General features: G+C 33.5%; 1 protein-coding gene across 7 annotated transcripts in view; it reads right to left on the bottom strand.

Moving 5' to 3' along the window:
- MIPOL1 (mirror-image polydactyly 1) overlaps window positions 1-23902 on the bottom strand; it is a 312066-nt gene that overhangs the window by 227489 nt on the left and 60675 nt on the right. For all 7 annotated transcript variants that reach the window (XM_088829480.1, XM_088829479.1, XM_088829476.1 and 4 more), the window contains 3 exons: window positions 6568-6799; window positions 4409-4544; window positions 3050-3155 (listed from right to left, as the gene is read on the bottom strand). In XM_088829480.1, coding sequence (XP_088685606.1) covers window positions 3050-3155; window positions 4409-4544; window positions 6568-6707 — 382 coding nt within the window. In that variant the 5' untranslated portion in view covers window positions 6708-6799. The remainder of the gene's footprint in view (window positions 1-3049; window positions 3156-4408; window positions 4545-6567; window positions 6800-23902) is intronic.

Below are 23902 nucleotides of genomic sequence, written 5' to 3' on the forward strand. Positions count from 1 at the left end.
GATGTCAAAAAAGAAGGGGAAGGTAAAAAGTCAACCATTTGAGATTTTATCAAGATACAGGATACAACTGCATTTCAAACTCATAAAATCACTTTACAATGATAGTACATTATTCACATTAAAAACTAACAGAGAAGCAAAGGAAACAGTAACAGTCTACATTAAGGTTTACCATAAGTATATATCAGATTAAAATCCAAACCTTGTGCATCCTGTTTCATTTCAGATCCATATTTAAGTAAAATGTATTAGTGATAATACTATTTTTCAGGAATTTTTCTCATCATCCAATCCTGGTTTCCAAACCTTCTTTCACTTTTCTCTTTATTTCCCTCTTAAAATCTATTAACAGTAAACTATTAATTCTAACTGAAAGCTAAACAGAATAAAAATATTATCATGACTTCTGATATTATCAAAGGTTTAAGAATTTCATAAAGATAAAAGTAAACAAACATTCATATTAGCTACAACTTACTGGGTACCAGTTATACCCTAGGTGCTTCTATACATTATCTCTAATCCTTAAAATAATCTGGTAAATTAGTTAATATTTACATCTGACATGGGAGAAAGTAAACCAGGAGAGGCTAATAAGTAACTTGCCCAAAGGCACATCGTTGGTATTAAGGGTCAGAGCTGTGATTTGAACCTTAGTCCATCTGATTCCAAAGCTTATAGTCTTCCCATTGCTTCAATCTGTCTCACAGAGTACTGGGAACATTTTGTTTTTATATGGTTTTGATTATACAAGATTCTTATTCTTATGAATTATACAATCAACTGGGGGGGAGATAAGATGGACTAATACATATATGTTACATAATAGAGACATAAAAATAAATAAGGGGAAAATCAGAAAGACAAGAAAAACAGCCAGCACAGGTAAAATGGCAAGATTTGATCAAAGCCATCACATGGATTTCATAGAATTTTGGTTTATATAATCTTTATGTGTCAAACCTATTGCAGGAATGATTTTAAGATTAGAGAGGAAGTAACTACAAAAAAATCACATCTTTTAAAAGTAACATTTACTTTTTCTAATACTAAATCTAATCCACACTCACTGCAAAAAAACTGAAAAGGCAGAAAACTGGTAACTGAAGCATTTACACATCCATTCACAAAACCAAAATCTGACTCTAATTTTATATTATATATAGGTATATATAGTTTTTTAACCAAAATTATACCAGGAATGCAGCTTCCCCCTAATTTTCACTTAACTTTGAGTCATAAAGTTTTTCTCATATCATTAAATATTCTTCATAAATGGTTTTAAATTATTGCATGATGTCTCATACCATACATGTACCTGAATTTATGGCTATCATAACTAATACTGACATAAATATTCTTATTTATATAAATATTTACAAATCATATACTCAAAGAAAACGGCTATTTCCTTAGAACATCACATATTTTAATTATCATTTTATTTGAAAAACCTATAGATGTACATTTTTGTATCCTATTTGCAATTTTCAATGTCTAGATGTTTTAGCATGTATTTCTTTTAATATGGAATATTTTGATTTAAAACAGTATTACTTAGCTCCAGAGAAACTATATAGCACTTTTATTTTCATCAACTTAGGATGTTATAGAAATATACTAAACATCTTTCAAACATTCAACATTAAAGTATTTTGTCATTAATGAGAAAATTTGATTAATAAGAACCATAAATCAAATTCTTTCCATCTTATGCAGGCATGATTCATACTGTTCAGTCATAGAGAACCCTTAAATATATACCAATAAATAAATATTTAAAGTATACAATTAGCCATACTATACAAAAGTTTAAAGAGTAAATATTAATGCTTAATCAGTTTTCCCCTCCAAGAGAAAAATGAGCTATGCAGACATATTAATTCATGATTTTCAATAAATCACAATGGCCTAAACCTTAACAAATTATATCTTAAAGACATATACAAAGTTAAATTATAACGCAAACACTAAAAGCAGATGTACTTCTTATAATACCATTCCAGCAATTAGTACACATATTTGATTATAAAAAGCCAAGAAACTTAAGTGTTCTAAATTAATATTTGAACTATCCATTTTAACATACTGTTAATTTTCCTTAAAATACATTACTTTCATATTTTTCCACTAAAAAAGAAACAAAAAATTCATAGTAGTTTAACATTAATTAAAAAACAAACATCTGGTATTTGGCTGGAATATTTATTTCTGATCATCTTTGTTATATTTTCTTAGCGAAGTTCTATTTTGCAGAGTAATGTTTTGAAGACATATTATACCTGTTAATTGTATCTCTGACCTAAAATACCAGAATTCTTTCATATAAGGCAACCAGGTTAAGTGATTTATAAAGTGATTTAGGGAAGGAGAGAAAGCAAGAGAAAGAGTCCATCAGATAACTGACCATATCTGTAACACATCACAGATACATTTAAAAATCTTCTCCTTACAAAGACTTGTGAATGAACATAGACTCCAAAACATATTTTAGGCAGTCATTTATAATCTTAAACTCAGGCAATCTTTTACTTTAATCTTTTCAGGGAAAACATTATCTTCATCATCATCCATGTCATGAGATGAAAATTAACTTCAGAAAACAGATTTTTGAATCAAATGTAGGTTTCCACTGGCAATGAATATATGACTATCTTCATACAAAGAGGTATTTCCTCTCAACAGGCTAGAACAATAAGTGGTATCTGAACCGCTGGGATGAAAGGTAGAGGCACTGGTAATCATTATTTCCCCTTGTTTGTTCAGGCCCTTCCAACAAAACAAACAACCTTTTTGTGATTGGATTGACATGGTGTTAACAATGCATTTAATGCCCAAATCAGTATGAATACAGGTAAAGCTCTCACTAATACCAGTACCAGGATGTTAAAGCCACCTATTTTCTAAGCAGTCCAAAAAAAAAAAGAAAAGAGCCAGAGCTTTCCCTCCTTTGGCAAATAAGTTAGCATGCTAGTATTCACCAAGCCACATCAGATAACAGCCTTGCATATGATTTTTAATGCCATATGTTAATACTCAGATGTAATACCTGCTGTCTTTTCAGCAATTTGAGCTTCTGTTGCTTTTTCTTGGAGTTCCAGTTTAAGCTTCAGTTTTCTGTGTTCTTTATCTTCTTTACTCAGTTTTTCTTGAAGCTAAAAAACATTGAAAAAAACATGGATTCTTACAAATATATCTTTTGCACAAATATAATTAATCCCAGAGTTAATTTTTACTTTCTCTAAACCCTTATAGAATACTATATTAACTTTATGAATACATAACTCTTGGGAAAAAACAATCTTTAAGGTTTTAAGATAATTTACAAAATAATAATTACCTGAAATGATATAAAAATTATGAAAACATTTTAATATACACTTAACAGGCAAATGAAATTAAAGACGGAACATTATTATTATTAAATATACTGCGACAAAAAGCAATCTGATAAATTCTTTTGTCTTAAAGCAAAAGGCTTGGAAAGGGCCATTGTAATAAAATAAAGGATAGCACAAATTACAGCTTCTCTTAGTAATTCTAATATTTTGAAACAAAATTAATTAAGATAATAATCTTAATATTTGATACAAATATCCCTTTGAGAATGCTATGCCATCAACTTCCATTTAAATTGGCACTGGCACCTGACTCATAATCGGCATGCAATAAATAACTGCCAGATGAAAGTACAGAAAATATCTCATGCTTTCATATGGAGTCCTTCCAAATGTTTTATTTTAATTTCTCCCTCGGCTTTTGTCGTTTGTGTTGTTTTCCATCAGACATGATCAACACTCCTAACATCATGTTTCAGTTTGATTAGGTCTAACAAATAGAATATTAGAATCAGAAAAGTATACAGAGGTTAAAAAAAAAAACAGCAAGCATAGAAAATGAACATTATTTAATAACATTACTTAAAACTCAAAGGAATGTAACTAGAAAGAGTCAGAAGTGACATGACAAATTAGATTGGACAAAATACAGCAATATAAGATAACACAAGGTAAATGACAATATTTCCAAGCCTTGCTACTTTAAAGTTTACATATAGTACTGAGGTGAAATACAGGGCACAGATACTACAAAGAAAAAAAGTTAAGAAAGTAACATGAAACCAATGAAGTAAAACTTGAATTTTATCGGCACCTATGCAAAGTACTACAGATTATGAAAAAGTGAGTGATACTGCAAGTCACCAAGGCAGGAAACAAAAGAAATTGCTTTTCATAGCCCATGTCTCAATTCAATCATACCCTGAATGGCATGGTATGGCAACAGCATAAAGCTACTGTTACAGGATTAAAGTACACAATAAAACTGAATTATGATGAGTGACAAAGCAAATTTAGAAGGTCAATAACTAAAAGTATGCTCTACAATTATCCGACTTTCTATACTGTACCTTTTTATTGCTTGCTTTGAGAATGTTCAGTTCTTTTAGAAGCAATGCTATTGTCTCCTCTTTACTTAAGTCTGAAGTAACCTGACAAGGAATCGCACATTCGCAATGCAAATCATTATTTCTGTGGTCCATGATGCTGTAACGAAGAAAACTATTAATATATATATAATTTCCACCTTACAAGATCTATACATTTTTACACTTCAAACAGGGGAAACAAGTTTAACAATAAATGTGTAAAGTTACTTAATTTAAAATTTCTCTTAAGAAAATACTATGGATGAAAAAGAATAAACATCACAAATTCACAGAGGTACTAATATACCAATTTCACAAGGAAGAATTAAATCTGTGAAAAACATTTGGTAATAACTATAAAGATTCATGCAGGAGACCCAGGTTTGATCCCTGGGTCAGGAAGATCCCGGGAAGAAGGAAATGCCAACCCACTGCAGTACTCTTGCCTGGGAAATCCCACAGAGGAGCCTGGAGGACTAGTCTGTGGGGTCGCCAGAGTTGGACAAAACTTAGCGACTAAACCACCACCACCATAGAGAAGCATGCTGCTACTGCTGCTGCTAAGTCACTTCAGTCGTGTCCGACTCTGTGTGACCCCATAGACGGAAGCCCACCAGGGTCCCCCATCCCTGGGATTCTCCAGGCAAGAACACTGGAGTGGGTTGCCATTTCCTTCTCCATGGTTCAGTACAATTAAAGGATTCAGTTTTTAAAGGGTTATGAATATTAATTCAATTTGTATTTTTGGTCAGGACTCTAGATACATTCTTACTTTTCTGAAACTGGGAACAACAAATAATTTTTCATTATAAATAACAGAATACCATATTTTCATTATTAAAATCACAGCATATTAAAAATGAAAACCTATTCCTGTAACACTTAGGGGTAAGCAAAATAAATTTTTGACAATGTGTATGCTATTTGAGAACAATAATTAACTTGTTCAGTTCAGTCGCTCAGTCGTGTCCGACTCTCCGCGACCCCATGAATCACAGCACGCCAGGCCTCCCTGTCCATCACCAACTCCCGGAGTTGACTCAAACTCGTGTCCACAGAGTCGGTGATGCCATCCAGCCATCTCATTCTCGGTCGTCCCCTTCTCCTCCCACCCCCAACCTTTCCTAGCATCAGAGTCTCTTCCAGTGAGTCAACTTGTTAGCAAGTACTATAAAGAATGGGAAGGAAAAAGTAGATGACATTAGCCCAATCTCTACCATTTACCTTTCCTATGTGGTTATAAAGTTTATCAACTCTTCATTCATCCCTACTCCCCAAAAATATACTCCAATCTGCACTTTCATGATAATATTACTGACTGCCAAGAGGGTGGAACATATTAACATATCTACTTCATTATATATCAATATTCATTAACATACCAATTTCATAATTTTTAAGTAAATATAAACAGGTATTCCTACATAAAATTCTGTTAAAAAGTATTCCATAAACATGATTTTGTCTGGACTGAAAATACATATTTATATTTCAATATAACTATAAATTAGTCATTGAGAATCTAAACGTAGCAATATTTTCATAGTACATGACTAATTATCAACGTATTTTGCTCTTATAGGCAAAAGTCAGAGGTGTCACAAATTCAAATCTCTTCATAAAATAGGTAGGTAAAGTGAATGGGTAGAAACTACAACATTTAAAATATCAAGGAATGTAAGTGGGAGAGTAGATGACCCTTCTAAAAGAAATCAAACTCATTTAAATGAAGAACAGTGCTGACCAAAAGCAAAACATATCTTTGGGCTTGTTTTTTCGTGGAGCTGCCAGGTTATAGTTCTGATGAAAAATATACCATTTTCATCAATATAATAGTTATTTCCAGATCCTTAAAATAATACTCAACAAAATATAAAACCTCAGGACCAAACAAACAAAAACAAAACAATTAAAAAAAAATCCTCATGACCTTCATTCAGGCTCATCTTGTGCTTTTTCAGTGATTTAGACACATTATATTAGTGTAATGAAAATAGCAGAAAACTCCCCAAATTCTAATAAGTTAACCATACATCAAATTTAGGCCACATCAAAAAGAAAGGGAGGGACAGAGGGAAGAAGAGAGGAAGGAAAAGTTCTCCCAATTCTTACTTTCTAAATCTAAAGCTGCTAGCACTCACTTGGATTTTCCTGCAGTGCAGTAAGCTGTCTCGTCACCTGGATGAGGGCTGATGACTTGAAAATTCCTTGATCTCTGCTCTGGCAGTTCTGTGCTCTCATATGTAGCTTCATTAACTAATTCATTGGATTTCTGATGCATGCTTCCCTTAGAATTCACAGGCAGTTGCTCATCTGGCTGGATATTTTTATTTCTGCCTGTAGTCTCTTGTTCAAGGTAACTATGGGTTATGTCTTCATTTAAAACAAAATAAAAACATGATATTTAAAACATCATTACATATTAAATAGATCAAAGGAGTATTTTTCTGTAAATAAGTGGTCTCGTAGCTTTAAACATGCACTTACTAACCTTACGCCTATTGCAATCAGACAAATATGTACAGGGTGATTTTGCTATGAATGCTTCCATTTCCAGTCAGACAGCAGAGTAGGACGGTGGTTTACAACCTGAAGTGCACATCAGCTGTGTGTGTTCAGCCACTCAGTCGAGTCCAACTCTCTGCAACCCTATGAACTGTAGCCTCTGTCCATGGGATTTCCCAGGCAAGAAATATTGGAGTGGGTTGCCATTCCCTTCTCCAGCGGATCTTCCTGACCCAGGGATTGAACCTGTGTGTCCTGCATCGCAGGCAAATTCTTTACCCACTTAGCCAGCAGGGAAGCTGAGGAGTTTCTAAAAATCCTAAAGCTCAGGTTCACCTTATACTAATTAAATCAAGATCCCTGGGTGTGATCACAGGATTCTAGTATAAAATCAAGGCTGGGAACCACTGATTCAGGTTATTATTTTCTACATTATTATTTTTTTTTTTCTAGAATTTGAAAAACAGGATATGGTAAGTTAACTGATTACAGTGAAGTGATAATGTGCATGGGATTCTGGTATCAGACCGAGTTAGAATCCCGTCCTTACCAAACACATAACTTTGGGCAAGTTACTTTACCCATCCATGCCTCAGACTTTGTAAAGTGGAAACATAATACTGCTTACCTGAGTTGCTGCAAGGATTAACTGAATTAATGAAGACAAAGTACTTGGCCTACTGTCTGGCACATCAATAAAAGTTAGCTATTATTTTTGTAATCAGCATCATCATATTAAAAGGGAAATAATACAAGGAGATTTATTTTTAACTTATCTTTTATCAGATATGTATAATACATTAGAGAATATTTTGAAAAGCTTGGCTATCTCATAAAAATTAGTTACCTCAAGCTGTAACTATTAAATAGCTATTCAAAGGAACAGTGTATATCTGATTTATAGTGAAATTCCGGGGAGAAAATGACACACACAAGTGAACAAAACAAACTCTCTTAACCAATAAATCAGATCAACAACCACAAATACTGATTGAAACTAGTACTTTATTATTTCCAATAGAAACAATTCTTCAATTTTAAAAAGCAGGTGAATCATACCTGCTTGTTTATGATGCCTTCTTTAGCTTGTCACACTTAAAATACTTCTGAGGCAGAAGAGTGGTTTTACCATAAAAACAAAATAGGGAAACATAAATAAGGTACCCTTCACAAAGCACTCATTCTTTCAGAAGAAATTCTTTGCTTATATATGTATATGCTGAAATTAGGTATAGCCAGTCATACACTCCAAGTCCTGGACATTATCTTATTGGTGGCTGAATGCTAAACCAGAAAACATTCGTTTTTGGTCAGTTATTTCTGTTTCATTGACTATGCCAAAGCCTTTGACTGTGTGGATCACAATAAACTATGGAACATTCTGAAAGAGATGGGAATACCAGACCACCTGACCTGCCTCTTGAGAAACCTAGATGCAGGTCAGGAAGCAACAGTTAGAACTGGACATGGAACAACAGACTGGTTCCAAATAGGAAAAGGAGTACGTCTAGGCTGTATATTGTCACCCTGCTTATTTAACTTATATGCAGAGTACATCATGAGGAACTGAGATTCAACAGGTAAAAGGATGAGCATAGCCAGTAAGGAAAAGCTCCCAGTTCCCCACAGTTACTGTTGCTGTTCAGTCGCTCAGTTGCATCCAACTCTTTGCGACCCCATGGATTGCAGCACGCAAGGTTTCGGCGTGCCCCATGGCAACACCTTATCAATTGCTTCAGAATCTTAAGTCTTGACTCTCTGACCTGTTTTTGAGAACAAACATACCGTTATCTGCAACTTGTCCCATGTTTCCACCTCTGTATTTCTGGATGCAGAAATGCAACATCTCTCTTCATTTAGTTTTTCATTTCTGAGTGCTGACTTTACCTCATCCCTGGTATCTATATTGCTTTTCATTACCACATTTACAGCTCTCTTTCTTACTTCCGCTTCTCTCTCGTGTGCTCAGTCATGCACTGAGTACACAGGCACTCACATGCACTCACTCTTTGCAACCCCACTGACTATAGCCCACCAGCATCCTCTGTCCATAGAATTTTCCAGGCAAGAATACCAGAGCAGGATGCCATTTCCTACTCCAGGGATTGAATGCATGTCTCCTGCACTGGCAGGTGGATTCTTTACCACTGTGCCACCTGGGAAGCCTCCACTTTAGCTTACAGCTTTCAGTTCAGTTCAGTTCAGTTCAGTCGCTCAGTCGTGTCCGACTCTCCGAGACCCCATGAATCACAGCACGCCAGGCCTCCCTGTCCATCACCAACTCCCGGAGTACACCCAAACTCATGTCCACAGAGTCGGTGATGCCATCCAGCTTACCTAATGTCAAATTTTGTAATCCCTGAACTCTTGGTAAATCATAGTCTTTTCACCTGTGAATGTGTTATCATCTTCAAACTGAGAGCAGACACGGAACCTTGCCAATAAGAGGGTTCTTTACTGATCCCTCCTGGATAGTAATCATTAGCTCTTGAAATATTATCAAAATAAACTAATAAAATTCAAATGTACTTCTGGATTTTAACTCTAAATGTTTAATACTTCTGAAGAATTCATATATATGCTTTGGCTGTATTTCTGGATGTTTCTAATCTTGTTCTGTAGTAAAAGGTTTTAGATTCTTAACTGAAACTGTTCATCAGATATTTGGAGACTGATCTGAAACTCTTCATATTCTTCTACTGAGAATTTAATTTTACTTCAAAGTAAACAAGTTGACTTTTAAAATTTTCCTTCCTGTCTGCCTTTTACTTTTTTTTGGACCAACTATTTTAGCAAATCTTCCTTAAATCCTCTGAATGCTCTCAACAGGCCTCTACTCTGCCATATTGTGTTACCTTATATCAGAATTTGATCATTTGTATAGAAAATTTGACCCCACAATTTATTTATTCATTAATTTAATGACTTCCCTGGTGGCTCAGACGGTAAAGCATCTGCCTACAATGTAGAAGACCCAGGTTCAATCCCTGGGTTGGGAAGATCTCCTGGAGAAAGAAATGGCAACCCACTCCAGTATTCTTGCCTGGAAAATCCCATGGATGGAGGAGCCTGGTAGACTACAGCCCATGGGGTCGCAAGGAGTCAGACACTACTGAGCGATTTCACTTTCACTTTTCACTTTCATTTAATAATCCATGGAAATGCCACAGTGTGATATATCCTGTGATAAGTACTGGGAAATCAAAGATGGGTAGGAAACAGATTCTCCCCTCAAAGACTCTACAGTACAGTGAAGAAGACAAACTGATCTAATAATTTGAAGACAATGTACCAAGGAACATGCTAGGGCTACAAAGACCACAAACAAGACATACTAGACATCCTGATGCTCAACTCGAAGACTGTGGGATGATTTCACAAAAGCATTTATTCCAAAACACAACAAACAGAAATATGCAAAGTAATGAACTGTCAAAGGGTTTGAGTTCAGTAAATAAAAAGCTGACAGACTATAAGAATAAGAGAAAACGAAGAATGAGTACAAAAGAGAAGGAATAGCTTTAGGAAAAACAAAGACATTTGGTGCTTTGAAAGGACAAGATGCTATAGCTGAAGAGTGAAAACTTGTAAAATGCGTAACATTGTAAAGACAAGATGTGGTAGATCTGGGAATGTGTTGATTAAACAGACTAATGATGAAGAACTTGGAGAGGAAGAAAGGAATGTATCGGTGCAGGGAATGCTGCCTTTCAAGACACTGAAGTCATTCAGAAAAAAGGCAAGCAATGGAGACCAGAGATGAAAGACAAATGCAAAAGACTTCACTGGCAGCATAAACATGTTAAAGAAGACAGAACCTGATGAGAAAGCTGACTGACGGTAGATAACAGTCATCTCTTTCTACCTTTTTACTTTGAAATGATTCCAGTCTCACAAAAATGTTGCAAATATAGTACAAAGGGTTCCTATATAACCTTCATGCAGATTCCTCAAATGTTAACATTTTACCAACCTTGCTTTATTATTTATTCTATGTCAGTCTACCTACACATACGTATTTTTTTCTGAAACATTTCACAGTAAGTTGCAGTCATGACTCACTGACTTTTCAGATCAAATATTAAGATGGTGCTGTTCAGTTCAGTCGCTCAGTCGTGTCCGACTCTTTGCGACCCCACGAATCACAGCACGCCAGGCCTCCCTGTCCATCACCAACTCCCGGAGTTCACTTAAACTCATGTCCGTCGAGTCGGTGATGCCATCCAGCCATCTCATTCTTTGTCGTCCCCTTCTCCTCCCACCCCCAATCCTTCCCAGCATCAGAGTTTTTTCCAGTGAGTCAACTCTTCACATGAGGTGGCCAAAGTACTGGAGTTTCAGCTTTAGCATCAGTCCTTCCAATGAACACCCAGGATCGAGCTCCTTCAGAATGAACTCAAGATGGTTCTGTACCATACTTCATTTTGCCAAATTTTCTTTACCTTATTCAAAGCTCAACTTAGATTCAATTTCTGAGTTAATACCTTGACCAACCAAGAGAAAATTGCAGTTAGTTACTCTAATTCAGTCTTCAGTTACTTTGCCTAAACTCTGCAGGCCCAACAGAAAAATTTTTACCAAGTAGTAACAGGATGATGCTATCAAAAACTTTAGTTGAGATGCTGTTTACCCCCATCACTTGAAAAAAATATTGAATTAGCAATATATCAATAAAGTATAGCAACAGTGAAGTTATGGGTCTGTTTCATACACTATTCAAGTAGAAAGACGAGATAAATGTTTAAAAGAACAACTCACTTCCAATTCAAATTTACCTCTAGGCAGATGAAAACACTATTCTGCTGATGCCTCTCTCCCTCTCTTTCATGGTCTGAAATGGAAACTCTATAATTTTCTTTAATAATTTGCTTCAGTGTTGAATCAACGTCATTGTCAACTGCTCCATCATTAGGACTAACAGAATTAAAACTATTTAATTTCATTTCTTCATATGAACTTAAGAAGGTTACCAATCTTTTCTTCATAATTCATGTCTATGATATCTAACTTTCCTCAAATAACACGAAGTTTTTTGTGATGACTAATAAATCCCCTAATTTATTTGTTCTTTTGTGGCCATGCTGTATTAATTGGACATACGAATTTTAACTACTTAAACCAAATATATTCCCCAATTTTTACAATATTTTTACATGCTATCTAATGTAATCACTGCCATGTAAACCTATCCTGTCACCACTGAAAACAATGTTATAGAAGATTTATGCTTCAATTGCCACCTACTGCTATTGTTAGAGCCAGTTTATTCATCTGGGCAAACTGGGTGAATTTAATAACAATTTTTTAGAACTCTTAATGCATGTGCCTTGCCTGGCTGTATTATATGGTGTAAAGACCCTGTATCCTTCTAGTGACTTTCACATTGTTTCAGTGGATCATTTTCATATCTAACAAATTCTCCCCTGACCGCTGGAGGTATCGGCCTTGTCAACCATTTCAATGTTAGTGTTGCTATCACATTCTCAACTTCTTAGTCTAGAAAACTAACAGCATCATACTATTTCCTAACCTAGAAAAGAACGCTCTGGGATCCCCTTTGACATCAGTTCTCCAGAAAATTATACATTAATGTATAATACGCTCAGTTACATGGATGCCATCCAAGAAATCATAACTCAGGGCCAAAAATTACTGTTACTTCACAACTACACTACAGAAGTGAGGAGGCAGTTAGAATCAAATAGGGATTCTTAGAGGCTGGGAAATTCTGTCCTGTCTGGCTTTGTAAATAGTTTGTGACAACTGGTATCTGTGTAAATGGATTTGATGGTCCCCTGGGGGGTCAATACTGTTTACAGAGCTGTTTCTTCAGAGTGGCTGAGCTAGAATTGTCTCTAGGGATCTTACAGGGGTTACTCAGAATAGCAACATCACAGGTACCTGAGAGCTCAGTGGCAGAAAAGAGAAAGAAGGATGGAAGTGTAACAGGCAAGTGCATTCAAATAAATGTATTTCTTGCTCCTTCACAGGCAGGCGCTACTCAAGGGCACTGACTATCTAAACTGAACCAGAAAAGAAGAAATTTGTAATTGTGTTGTCTGACACTTGCTAACGTAATTGGTCATCACTTCTTTATACTATATCTTTCTTTTTTTGAAAAGGTTGTTACTTTGATTGTAGCATTAATTTTAGATTAAGATTTTATAAACATAAAAAGAATGAAAATCCCATATTTATTGCTTCTTTCTTTTGTATACTGTCATTACATTATATAAAAACATCAAAATGATAAGATGTTTTTAAACGTTGAATAACTGTAAATTTGATTTCATGATGGAATTACTATAGTCCCACATTTTAAACAGAATATGTCTTTTTTCCAATGGTTAAGAATTTTTCTAAAGAAACATTAGTTTCAACATAGCCCCTAATAACTTCTACCAATTCCTTAACGAAGTTACATGTAGATCATCTATCTGTATATGTGTACAAATACTCTTTACTCCCTTTACTAAATACTTTGGACTATTTGCTTCCTTTTTTGTGTGTGGGGTGATTAGTTTTCCACATAGATGCATATATGAGCTTATCCCTCCCCAAACATAAAAGAAAGACATCAGAAACTTCTGCCATATTATAGTAGCTCCACTTAACATGAGTGAGTACAAGAGCAAAGTTCAGACCTTCCAAGTAGAATATTGTTGTATTTAGAGTTTCCAAGCAAAACCAAAGTGCATGGGCTCTGAAGACAGACCGCAGAGTTTGAATTCCAGCTCTACAACATAGCTGTATGACCTTTACCAAATTAATAAACCTCTCATCAATTTCCCTATCAGTAAAAAGCACACTCAAAAAGCACCTACCTCAAAAGGTTATTATGAGAATTAAATTACTTAAATTACATAATCTCTTGGAAAAGTATCAGCATAGAAAACACACTCAATAAATTTTAGCTATTATTATTTGCAAGTATCTACTTGGCTAAAAGCAAAATATTTTCTTATTAAACTGTATATAAAAATACAACTGAGAAAAAAATTTCTATTAAAATCAAAAGACATGAACGTGGAAAATAAGTAAAATGCTACTTTGTTGAATGAAATACATACAAAAAAGAAAATACTTAACAAGCTTAATTACAACTTGTAGTTAATACACAATGGTTTAATAAAGTTTGTATAAGATTATAAAGCTGAAAAATTACAAAAATAACAGAACTTCAAAACTCAGAAATCCTAACATTAGGAAAAAGATCCTGAAAGAAAATTCCATCTCATAGCAAGAAAATTAAGAGGATATTTCTGTAAATTCACTCCCACAGCAGAAAAATAAGGAATTTAAATAGCAAGTTTCTGTAACATAATTTGAACACTACTATACTGGCATATGAAATTAGATATGATCAGGACCATAGGTAATATAGATCACAGGTACTTATTCTGAGAGATTCTAATTTAGGAGTCAGAAGAAATTAGGTAACTTCTGGATCTTTGGCTTAAAACCTGCAAACTTGTTAACTGCATATTGTATACTCTCTCGGGGTATTTTCAATTTATTTGTTGGCTTAACCAGCCTTATGAAGAAGAAGAAAATACTATAACTTTAATTTTCATTGTTCTGTATTCTAATTGCTCATATTTCAAGCATTCAAAGCACTTGGAGCCATTGACTATTATGTTGAAAAGCACAGATACACAGTTTTGTGTAATTCTAATAAGGCATATCATATATACTGAGGGGAGGTCAAAAACACGTGATGGGGGAGAGGCTGGACATAGCTCTAAGATTTTAAAATAAGGCTTCATGAAAGTTTATTAACCTGAAAAATCATGAAACCTAGGAATGTCACATAATTTATTCATTTGGACATGAATTCAAAATAAACTATGTCCTTTCACTTCATTACATGGTTGTATCTCTAAATAAACAAGTCAAAAAGAACTAGTGAGGTTATTTCATCTTTGATTAAGACAATTCAATGGCTTAGTATATCACATTTCAAATTATCCATTGACTAGACATGTAAATCACCTTACTGGAATTTTGCTTTTTATTATTTAAAAAGCTATTGAAGTGGTGGTACTAAACAAATTTTTAAAAATTTTTGTTTCAAGCCTGAAACAGTCATGAACACATCGATATTCATTCAACACATTTCTGCAAAAACTGTTCTATTATAGTATTTCAGCTTTAAAATTTTAACATTTTTCACCATATGAAGACCATGAACAGTACAGTATAATTACCTAAAGCTTATACTACCTAACTTATGAAACTATCACATAAATTAAAGCTTTGTAAAAATTATATCATCCTACTTAAACCATTGCAAATATTATTTAAGATAAAATGATTGTGAAAACTATCGTAAAATTAGATTAACTAGCAGAATAATACTCTATATTCTCTTTCTTCCCCAGTGATAGAACTATTTGGCTACTTACTATATTTCTAATCTTTTCAACCTTTTCAATTTTTCCTAAGAATAATTTATATAAAGTAATTAAATATATGAATCAACTAGGTAAGTCTTACATTTCTACCACTGCAAGTAAAATAGGTTTCTTAATTATATACTTTTTGTTTGCTAAGTATGAACACATACTAATTGTCTATGAATTCAACAATTCCATAAAGCATTTATGGAAGGTAACCTTTTCAACAGCAATTGTAAAGAGGAGAAAAAATTATTTCTTTATATGTGACTTTCATTTTATTTAAGATCATCTTTAGATTTGGAAAATAAAACAGGAGAATCACCAGTCAGATACTAAGTGGAAATCACTGAAACACAATGTTAGTTCTAATGGATGGATGATTGTATTTGGTCTTTTGAAACTTTGAAGTATAGGTAAGTCTTGATCACACAAATTAATAAATCCTAAAGCTGGAGTTAACAATAACCATTACACCCAAATTCTGCAGCTTAGCCCAGCCAATTTTTCAAAAGGTCAGGTTGTGAACTGGAGAAGATCAGGGAGGTCCACCGCATAGCTTTGTTGCCAGGCATCTCTCGTCTGGATTGTTGCAGGCATTTATTAGTATTCGTCAGCAGACTCAACAGAGCAAACAAGAAATTCAAGCACGAATAATAAAATGAAATGCTGCTATATAACCCTTTGTCATTCAGCAAATATGGGACTTTTTAGCTACATTGTTCCTAAACCTGGGTTACTACTTTAATTTTTCTCCCCAGTGCTGACTGAATGAGTATGCATGTGTGTTAAATGCAGAGCTCCCCTAACAACTGCAGGACTGCCATTTAATCTGTTGGTAGATGGACCATTTCCTGTGGGAACCCTAGCTATGATTTCCAGATCCACCAAATAAATCTCAGATTAAGATTCCAAATGAAACCTGCCTTTGGCAGATAAAAAATGTCAAGATGGATATAAACAGTAAAATTATAAATTATCTAGGTGTTGCATGACAAACCAATGTTCATTTTTTTTGTTGACATGTGCCTAGATATCAAAACTATATGAGACATTCATCAAATGTCACACTTTCATAATATTGGAGGCATCATTAAAACTGTTTGACTAAGGACCTCAAAGTGTTTAAGCAGTAGCTCAAAAGTATATTTGTGCAAAGTAGAAGAATAAATTTACATATCAGCAGCAGCTCATAAGGGATGGGTAAATATTCTGTTTATCTCTCATTGTAATTCAGGTTACTTTAAATACAAGGTTTTAGGAAATCATTACATTCTATATGGCATCATTACATAACTTTCTATGCAAATGATACATGTTTTATTCAAATTCACCATTTATTTGGTGGGGGAGGGAACAAAAGGAAAAGGTAGGGACTCTCATTTTATTAATCAACTGTGACTACTAATGTACATCATCATCACCATCTTGTTAGTATTTTTTAACTTTTTAAAAAACCATTAAATACCTGAGACAAAAAAAGCCTGAGAAAAGTAAAAATTACCTATGTATGTAATCTAATCATTTCAAATGACTCTGGCAAGAGGCAGAGACTTTTAAAAAAGAAAAAGGTAAAGAAGGACCAATATGGAACCTATTAGAGACCAATGGTCTATTAAAAATGCAGAGGAAGTCTCCAATGCTAGTCTCCACTGCATTCTCAGGAGATCAAGGACTTCTTTTTTAATGATAATTTTTGTTTTGTCTTTGCTCTTCTTACCTGGACTAATGCAGCATTGTCCTGATGCTGAAATATATGGACTGATTATAAAATATAGACAATGAAGGTTTCTGAAAGGAAAAAAGTCAGACTTGCTGAATTGAAATCATTATTCTTTTTAACATTAAACTCTTAAAAGCAATTGAATAAAAGGCTTCAGTGACTCCAAATTCTGCAACTTTTGGTTTCCTGATGAAGATTCAAAAATCATTTAATCTACTTAAAATAGGAATTCCTTGAAATTTGTAAATTCTTTACACTTAATTTAATCCATGGAAAGGATACAAAATATTCTCTATTCCATATTCAAAATGCTAGAATTTATACACAATCCTGATTGTGTATTTCAGAACTATGTATTTCTTCTGTTCTTCCTATCAGATTTCCTCCAATATGTGTTGTGGATTCGAGGAAACTAAGGCTAAATAAACCTTACCTATCCTAATCTGTTAGGGATAAACATTAATCTGAAAATTAATCTGAAACAGAGAGGATAAAACTTAAACAAGATATTAATTAAGGAAGGAAATAAAGAGTATTTCTTGCTTAATTTTGATTATATTTCTAAACTCAAAATCAAAGAATGTTACCATGTTTTAGAGTACATCACATTATTTTAAGTACAGCCAGTGAAACTATTAAAAAAGAGTATTTGATTTTTAACTTAAAACATATTTAATTCACAAAAACGAACATATTCAGTATCTATACAAGTATAATTTTACCAATGTGAGTTGATTACTTTTAGCTTTTCATTCACTAGCATCCTGATTTTAAAGCACAGAAAAGTTTCAATATGTGAAGACAAAATAAACTAAAAATGAAGTCAAAATATAATTTTCTGAAATATTTATTTTATCTTACATCTTGTCAGCACAATTATACCATTTGGCAAAAATTATCAATTTTACCACAAAGCTACAGATTAGAATTTTTAATTCAATCATTCAGACTATGAAATAATCTATGCAACCAATTTCAAAATTTTATAGCTTGATTTTCTAAATTGGTTTTTTATTCCCCAAGAAAAAAACAAAATCACAAAAAGGCAAAACATGAAGAAAATTTGTATCTGAAACTTCCTCCCAGAAGATAATGATGTCTTACATGACAGGTAGTTTTGATTAAAACACAAATATATACACATAGTAAACCCCAAATTTTATATTCAACTACCAGATGTATTTACAACCAAAAACAGTGAGTAAATGTAGTCACATCAGTCCTCCTCTACAAACAGTCAGTCAACCTGAACCAACTGTGTAAATGGTCATAAATTCAGTCTATACACCACTGTATATTGATTCAGATCAACAAAATCAACAAAATGCCAATGCACACTCAGGACTTTATAGTAATCATGCTAAGGTGACAAATGCAGTCACTATGGAGACCATAATAATCATCTTAAGTATGATCCACTGAAATTCCAATTTCTAAAAAGTTCAAGATTCAATAATATTATATTGAGATTTGTGTCATGTGTTCCAGTAAGTGCTCTGGCATGAAAGGGCTCTAACCAGAAATGAGTGAGGACTTATCAAAGAGCTCATAATCTTAAGAATGGAGAACTTAAAGCCAAATACTTTTGAAAAATTCAAGTAGTTTTTTTCTATTTCAAAAAAATGTATTTTCATGGTCATGAATATATTTAAAACAGCTCTTTAAAAGCAGAATTGCATTTCCTTAAATCAAAGAAATAGTCCCAAGTTGTAAAAAGAGAGGATCATACTAATAGCATAGAAATGGAGAAGTAGTCCTATTAAAAAAAAATTTACCATTATTCATGCTTAGTCTTCTTAGTAATTACCATTTTTACAAAATGAAGGACTGAAAGGGTAGTAAGAATTCCATGTGAAGAGTATAGGCTGAACTGACATAAAAGACTCTAAATTTAGTTTAAAAATAAAAAAAAGAAAGAAAAGAAAGAGTCCTATTGTCTCCCAAAATTTTCCCTCATTAAGAATTTATGGGCAGGTCCATCAACTGTAGCAAACGCAGCACTATACTCAGCAGTTCTTGTGTGGGGTTAGGTAGTAGGGGTGCAATGGGAACTCCGTACTTTTTGCTCAGTTTTGCTGAGAACTTAAAGCTGTTCTTCAAAATAAAGTCTTTTTAAAACACTGCCCACAAAAGTAAAAAATATATATGACATAAATTCATAAATGTGAATTACTAACAGTAGAAACGCTAAATCCCAAAACACGGTTTAAAGCAAACTTTATAACCAGCTAGAAGACTAAGCTGCCCTTATAAATATTTTTTGGTTTTCCATTACATTTTTCTAATGAGGCCAGGAATTGTGACAGAATCATTCACATCAACCCTAAAAAATAAAGACACTCAGAATCTCATTTATTTTTATAAACTTACTTTTTAAAAAAATTATTTTTTTTCTAAAAGAGTATAATCTCAATCATGCTTTTAAAGGTATCTTAGCATTTCCTCTGGAAATGAATCAAGCCTTGTTGGCTCACTGCCAGGAGTCCTAAAACTACTCTCAAATATTCTCAATGGTCATGTGTAAGAAACCACCAGAACTCTATTAAGTTAGAACCTATGGAGACAAATAGTAAATTTAGGCAGACCTTGACATGCTCTTTTTTAACCCTTCTATGGCAAAACAAAAATTAGAAATGTGTTCTTATATTCACACTTGCCAAAAGGAAAGGCAGATTGTATGATGTCACTGGTGTGAAGATTATTACGCAATTGGGATTTCAATACAGACACAATTAGATTTTACCCTAAATGATTATTATTGACTTTATATTCTATTCTACAAAATATAAATATACTAAATATAAACTATACTATTTTGAAAAATATCAAGTTTTTGATATTGTGAACATTATATCTAAAGAGAATAACGTCCTATAAAACTAATAATAACCATTTCAAATTTTGAAACTTTTTTATAGACTATCTTTCACAGCTGGGTGGAAGAACAATGATGCAACTACCACCACTTATCTAGGCCCTATAAAATATGTCAACAATCTATTTTTTTAAGCATCTGTAAAGACTATTACTACCACCACACTGTTGAAAATAATTATTCTGCTATATGAAATTCATATTAAACTTGGTTCCTATTTCAGGTATTGTAGTAGGGCTTTTACATACACAATCTCTCATCTTCCAAACTCTCCAAAAGGAAGTATCACGCTGTTCCATAAACAAGAAAACTCTGGTTTGAAAACAATTATGAAACTTGCACCTAAGTCCATGTAGGTAGTCAGTAGAAGATTGAAAAATTAACAGGTCTATCTAGTTCTAAAACCTACACTTTTTCTACTATAACATGTTATTGAAATTATTAAATGCATTGGTTCTCCAGTGTAATTTTCCTTTAAATTTAAACAAAAAGAAAATTAATAAAAACAAATTGTGTTACTCATTCAGGGAAAATAAACCATTACTAACTAGAATGCCAATTATTAAGTACAATTCAAATCCTGTAAATCAACACAGAATAAATAATTATGTAGACAGTTCCAAAACCTTGAATTTCAAGGAGTGTCTAATCATAATGTCTAGGGAATCCATTTTTACCTACTAGCTATCTTGCTGGTAGAAATGGATGTCCATTTTATATAAGTTGCTGTTTCCTTCCTCTCTACTTTAAAACAGTTTATGAAGATGATATGAAATTCTACTGTTTTTATCATAATGATCAAAGACATTTAAAAGCATCTGGGTTGTTTTTCTATAGATGTCTACTCTTATAAAATGCTTGCAACTCATACAATAGTTTTAGACGTAATTCAGTTACAGAACACTATATGGGCAAAAAGTAAAAAGAACACATACTTTGTGAAAAGAGAGAAAGATAAAAGAATAATAAAAGAGGCAGAAGGTGGCACACAGGTTCCAAATGCCAAGCAAAATTAAACAGTATTCTGACTCAAGAAGAAACTAACAAACTACTTATAAGTTACCTTTTGCTAGTTTTAGTCCTTGTTATTTGATAGAAAAGCCACAAAAATCATGGTAACAAAATCACGTCCTCTTTGTATATAAAGAAGACAGTTGCTTTTTACTTAGAGCAGCAAGATAAGATTTTTAAAAATATTGCTAACCTCCAATAACCTGCAACATGTAAGAAATCTATTGACATAAGCAGTTCTAGAAGCGTTCAACTCGTTTCAATTGAGACAATGATTTAGAATTATGCTCACTTTTTTAAACTGTTTAAAATAGTTTTTAAAATGTGCTTCACATTTAAATTGAGATAATACATAAGTGAAAGTACTGTGCATAAAACAAATATTAAATGTAACTCCTAAAAATGTTAAAGAAACTCATAAAATTGAAAGGTTTTTGTCTAAAGATTCTTCAAGCTGTATGATTCCTACCATTTCTTACCCTCAATTGGTAAGAAATATTTAAAACACAGCAGACAGTGTTTCATTTGGGTAGGCACAATAATCTTCTTTAACCTTTCTTAGGGAACACTGACCCCTAAAGGTTCTAAATTTAAACAAGTTTAACAATATTCTAAATTTAACTGGTATCCAGACATCATTTTTACCATTATTGTAGGTATATATTCTTATGGTACACATGTTTATTCATAGACCACACTTAAAATTATTTCCAACAGACTGCTGTGTACTATAAAACAACTGTGTTTCTGCTAGTTTAATAAAAATCACCAAAATTTAAGAACTATCCAGTAATTTATCATACTATTCCCAATAATTACTCATAAGAGATTTCTGATCCCCAAGACTTTTTTTCTTACATTGTTAAGTAAATAATAAGTAAATGCTTAAGACAGGCTAAATAATCAATCATATAGTAACTAGTTCTTTCTGAGGGTTAACTTTACACATGCCCTTTGACTGCGCCATTTCACTTTTTTTCTTCAAAAGCAGGGAGGAAAAAGGAATATTGAAAAAGAGAAAGCTTTCATGAAAGGACAAAACATCATTTACTTCTAAAGTAAGCCAAAGATGTTATCAATGTTCACTAGACAACACACAAATGTTGTCACCTATTGCTTCCACAACCTAAAATTTCATTCATTCAGGGCTGGGTTTTTTTTTTTTTTAACTACCCAAAGAAACCTGTACAGTTTATAAGATGTCTTCACTTATCCTACCTATAAACCTCAGCTTTACATTTTCTAAACTGAGAATAATGATAAAAACCAAGAAAAATGTAAATCATTTCACCTGTTAACAGTTTACCTCATCAAATCTTTGATGTCAAATATTATAGCAATGTTTCTAAAATAAACCTAGGAAAAGAATAACCACTTCAGCATTCCTTATAATGAAACTTGTAAGATGATGCAAAATGCAATAAAAGTTTTTAATTAGCTCCGTTTCCTTAAAAATTAAGATAACTTTAAATAAAATAACTATAAGAATAGCCTATGAACATTTGTGTTAGACAGAGCGTTGAAGCAATCTGTGCTTTATGAAAAATCCCATGAACCTTGATAACAAAGAAGCAACCCTATGTTTAAATGTATCAGTTATCACAAAACTCAAAAGATACTCCATTTACCTGTTTAACTTTATTTGTTAATAATGTTTCATTAATAGGTCCTTAAGGAATGTCTTAGTCCTATTTCCAATGTCCAAAAAATGTCTGTAAAAATGCAAATTTTCTTAATGATCTTTCAGTCACGTCTCCTGCAGTCTGTGCCTTCTGCAAACTATTTATGCATCTGTCTTCAGCCCTAAAACCTTCTTCTCCACAAGTGTCCTACAGCTTCAGCAGTTCCCTTCCTTAACATCTCTCCTGGTTGTTTCACATTTATGAGAAGTATCTCCTCTACAGCTCCTACTCTTTAGAAATATTAAAAATAATTCCTTTGGCTCCTTAAAGATCCTTTGGTCTATAATGTGAACCACATGGCTTTCATAGCAATGTGACCTCTGAACAGGGAACAAAAGCAAGAAGGGCATTGTTATTTACTTCCTCTTTTCTTATTTTGCACATACATTGAGTAAGAACTGCTTTGAGTTTTTCAAGAGTGTTTGCCTGCTTATCTGCATAAATGAATAAAAACAGCTACAACAAATAGTTTCCTGCTTCACACCAATACATCATTATCACAAGTTGAATATAAAGAGAGTAGACTAAAATCAAGTGCCACAAAATCCTTCCACTAAAGCTATTAACTTTTCATTAAAACCTTTAACTACATACATTACTCAGGTTACTTGCTATTCCTTTATACACAATGCAACCAGTTACGTGGATACTAAACTCAGAACAGTAGCCTACAATCACAAACGAGAGAAAGGTTGCTAACGGTATGCATAAATGACAAGAAAATCGATAATAGTATAGAAATCAAAAACAAATGGAGAAATCAAAAAAGATATACTCAGTGCAGGATCTTTCTGTACCTCAGAAGAATGTGTAGCTATTAACTGATTTAGTTCAAGGATGACAGAAGAGTTCCCTCAAATGGCCTTTGCTGCTGCTGCTGCTAAGTCACTTCAGTCGTGTCCGACTCTGTGCGACCCCATAGATGGAAGCCCACCAGGCTCCCCAGTCCCTGGGATTCTCCAGGCAAGAACACTGGAGTGGGTTGCCATTTCCTTCTCCAATGTGTGAAAGTGAAAAGTGAAAGTGAAGTCTCTCAGTCGTGTCCGACCCCTAGCGACCCCATGGACTGAAGCCCACCAGGCTCCTCCATCCATGGGACCTTCCAGGTAAGAGTACTGGAGTGGCTTGCCATTGCTTTAACCTTCTGAAAAAGGTAACAGTGTGGTTGATAAATGGTGAAGAAAGCCCTGTTGAAGGAGAGGGGAAAGAAAGATGTGTGCAATGTTCCGATAATAATTCTATTTGTAAAAATTTAGAGCACATAAAAGTGACGAACATAAAATT

Source organism: Moschus berezovskii, chromosome 21 (assembly GCF_049115385.1).
Source record: "Moschus berezovskii isolate FMDL1 chromosome 21, NW_MosBer_1.0, whole genome shotgun sequence".
Taxonomy (NCBI): domain Eukaryota; kingdom Metazoa; phylum Chordata; class Mammalia; order Artiodactyla; family Moschidae; genus Moschus; species Moschus berezovskii.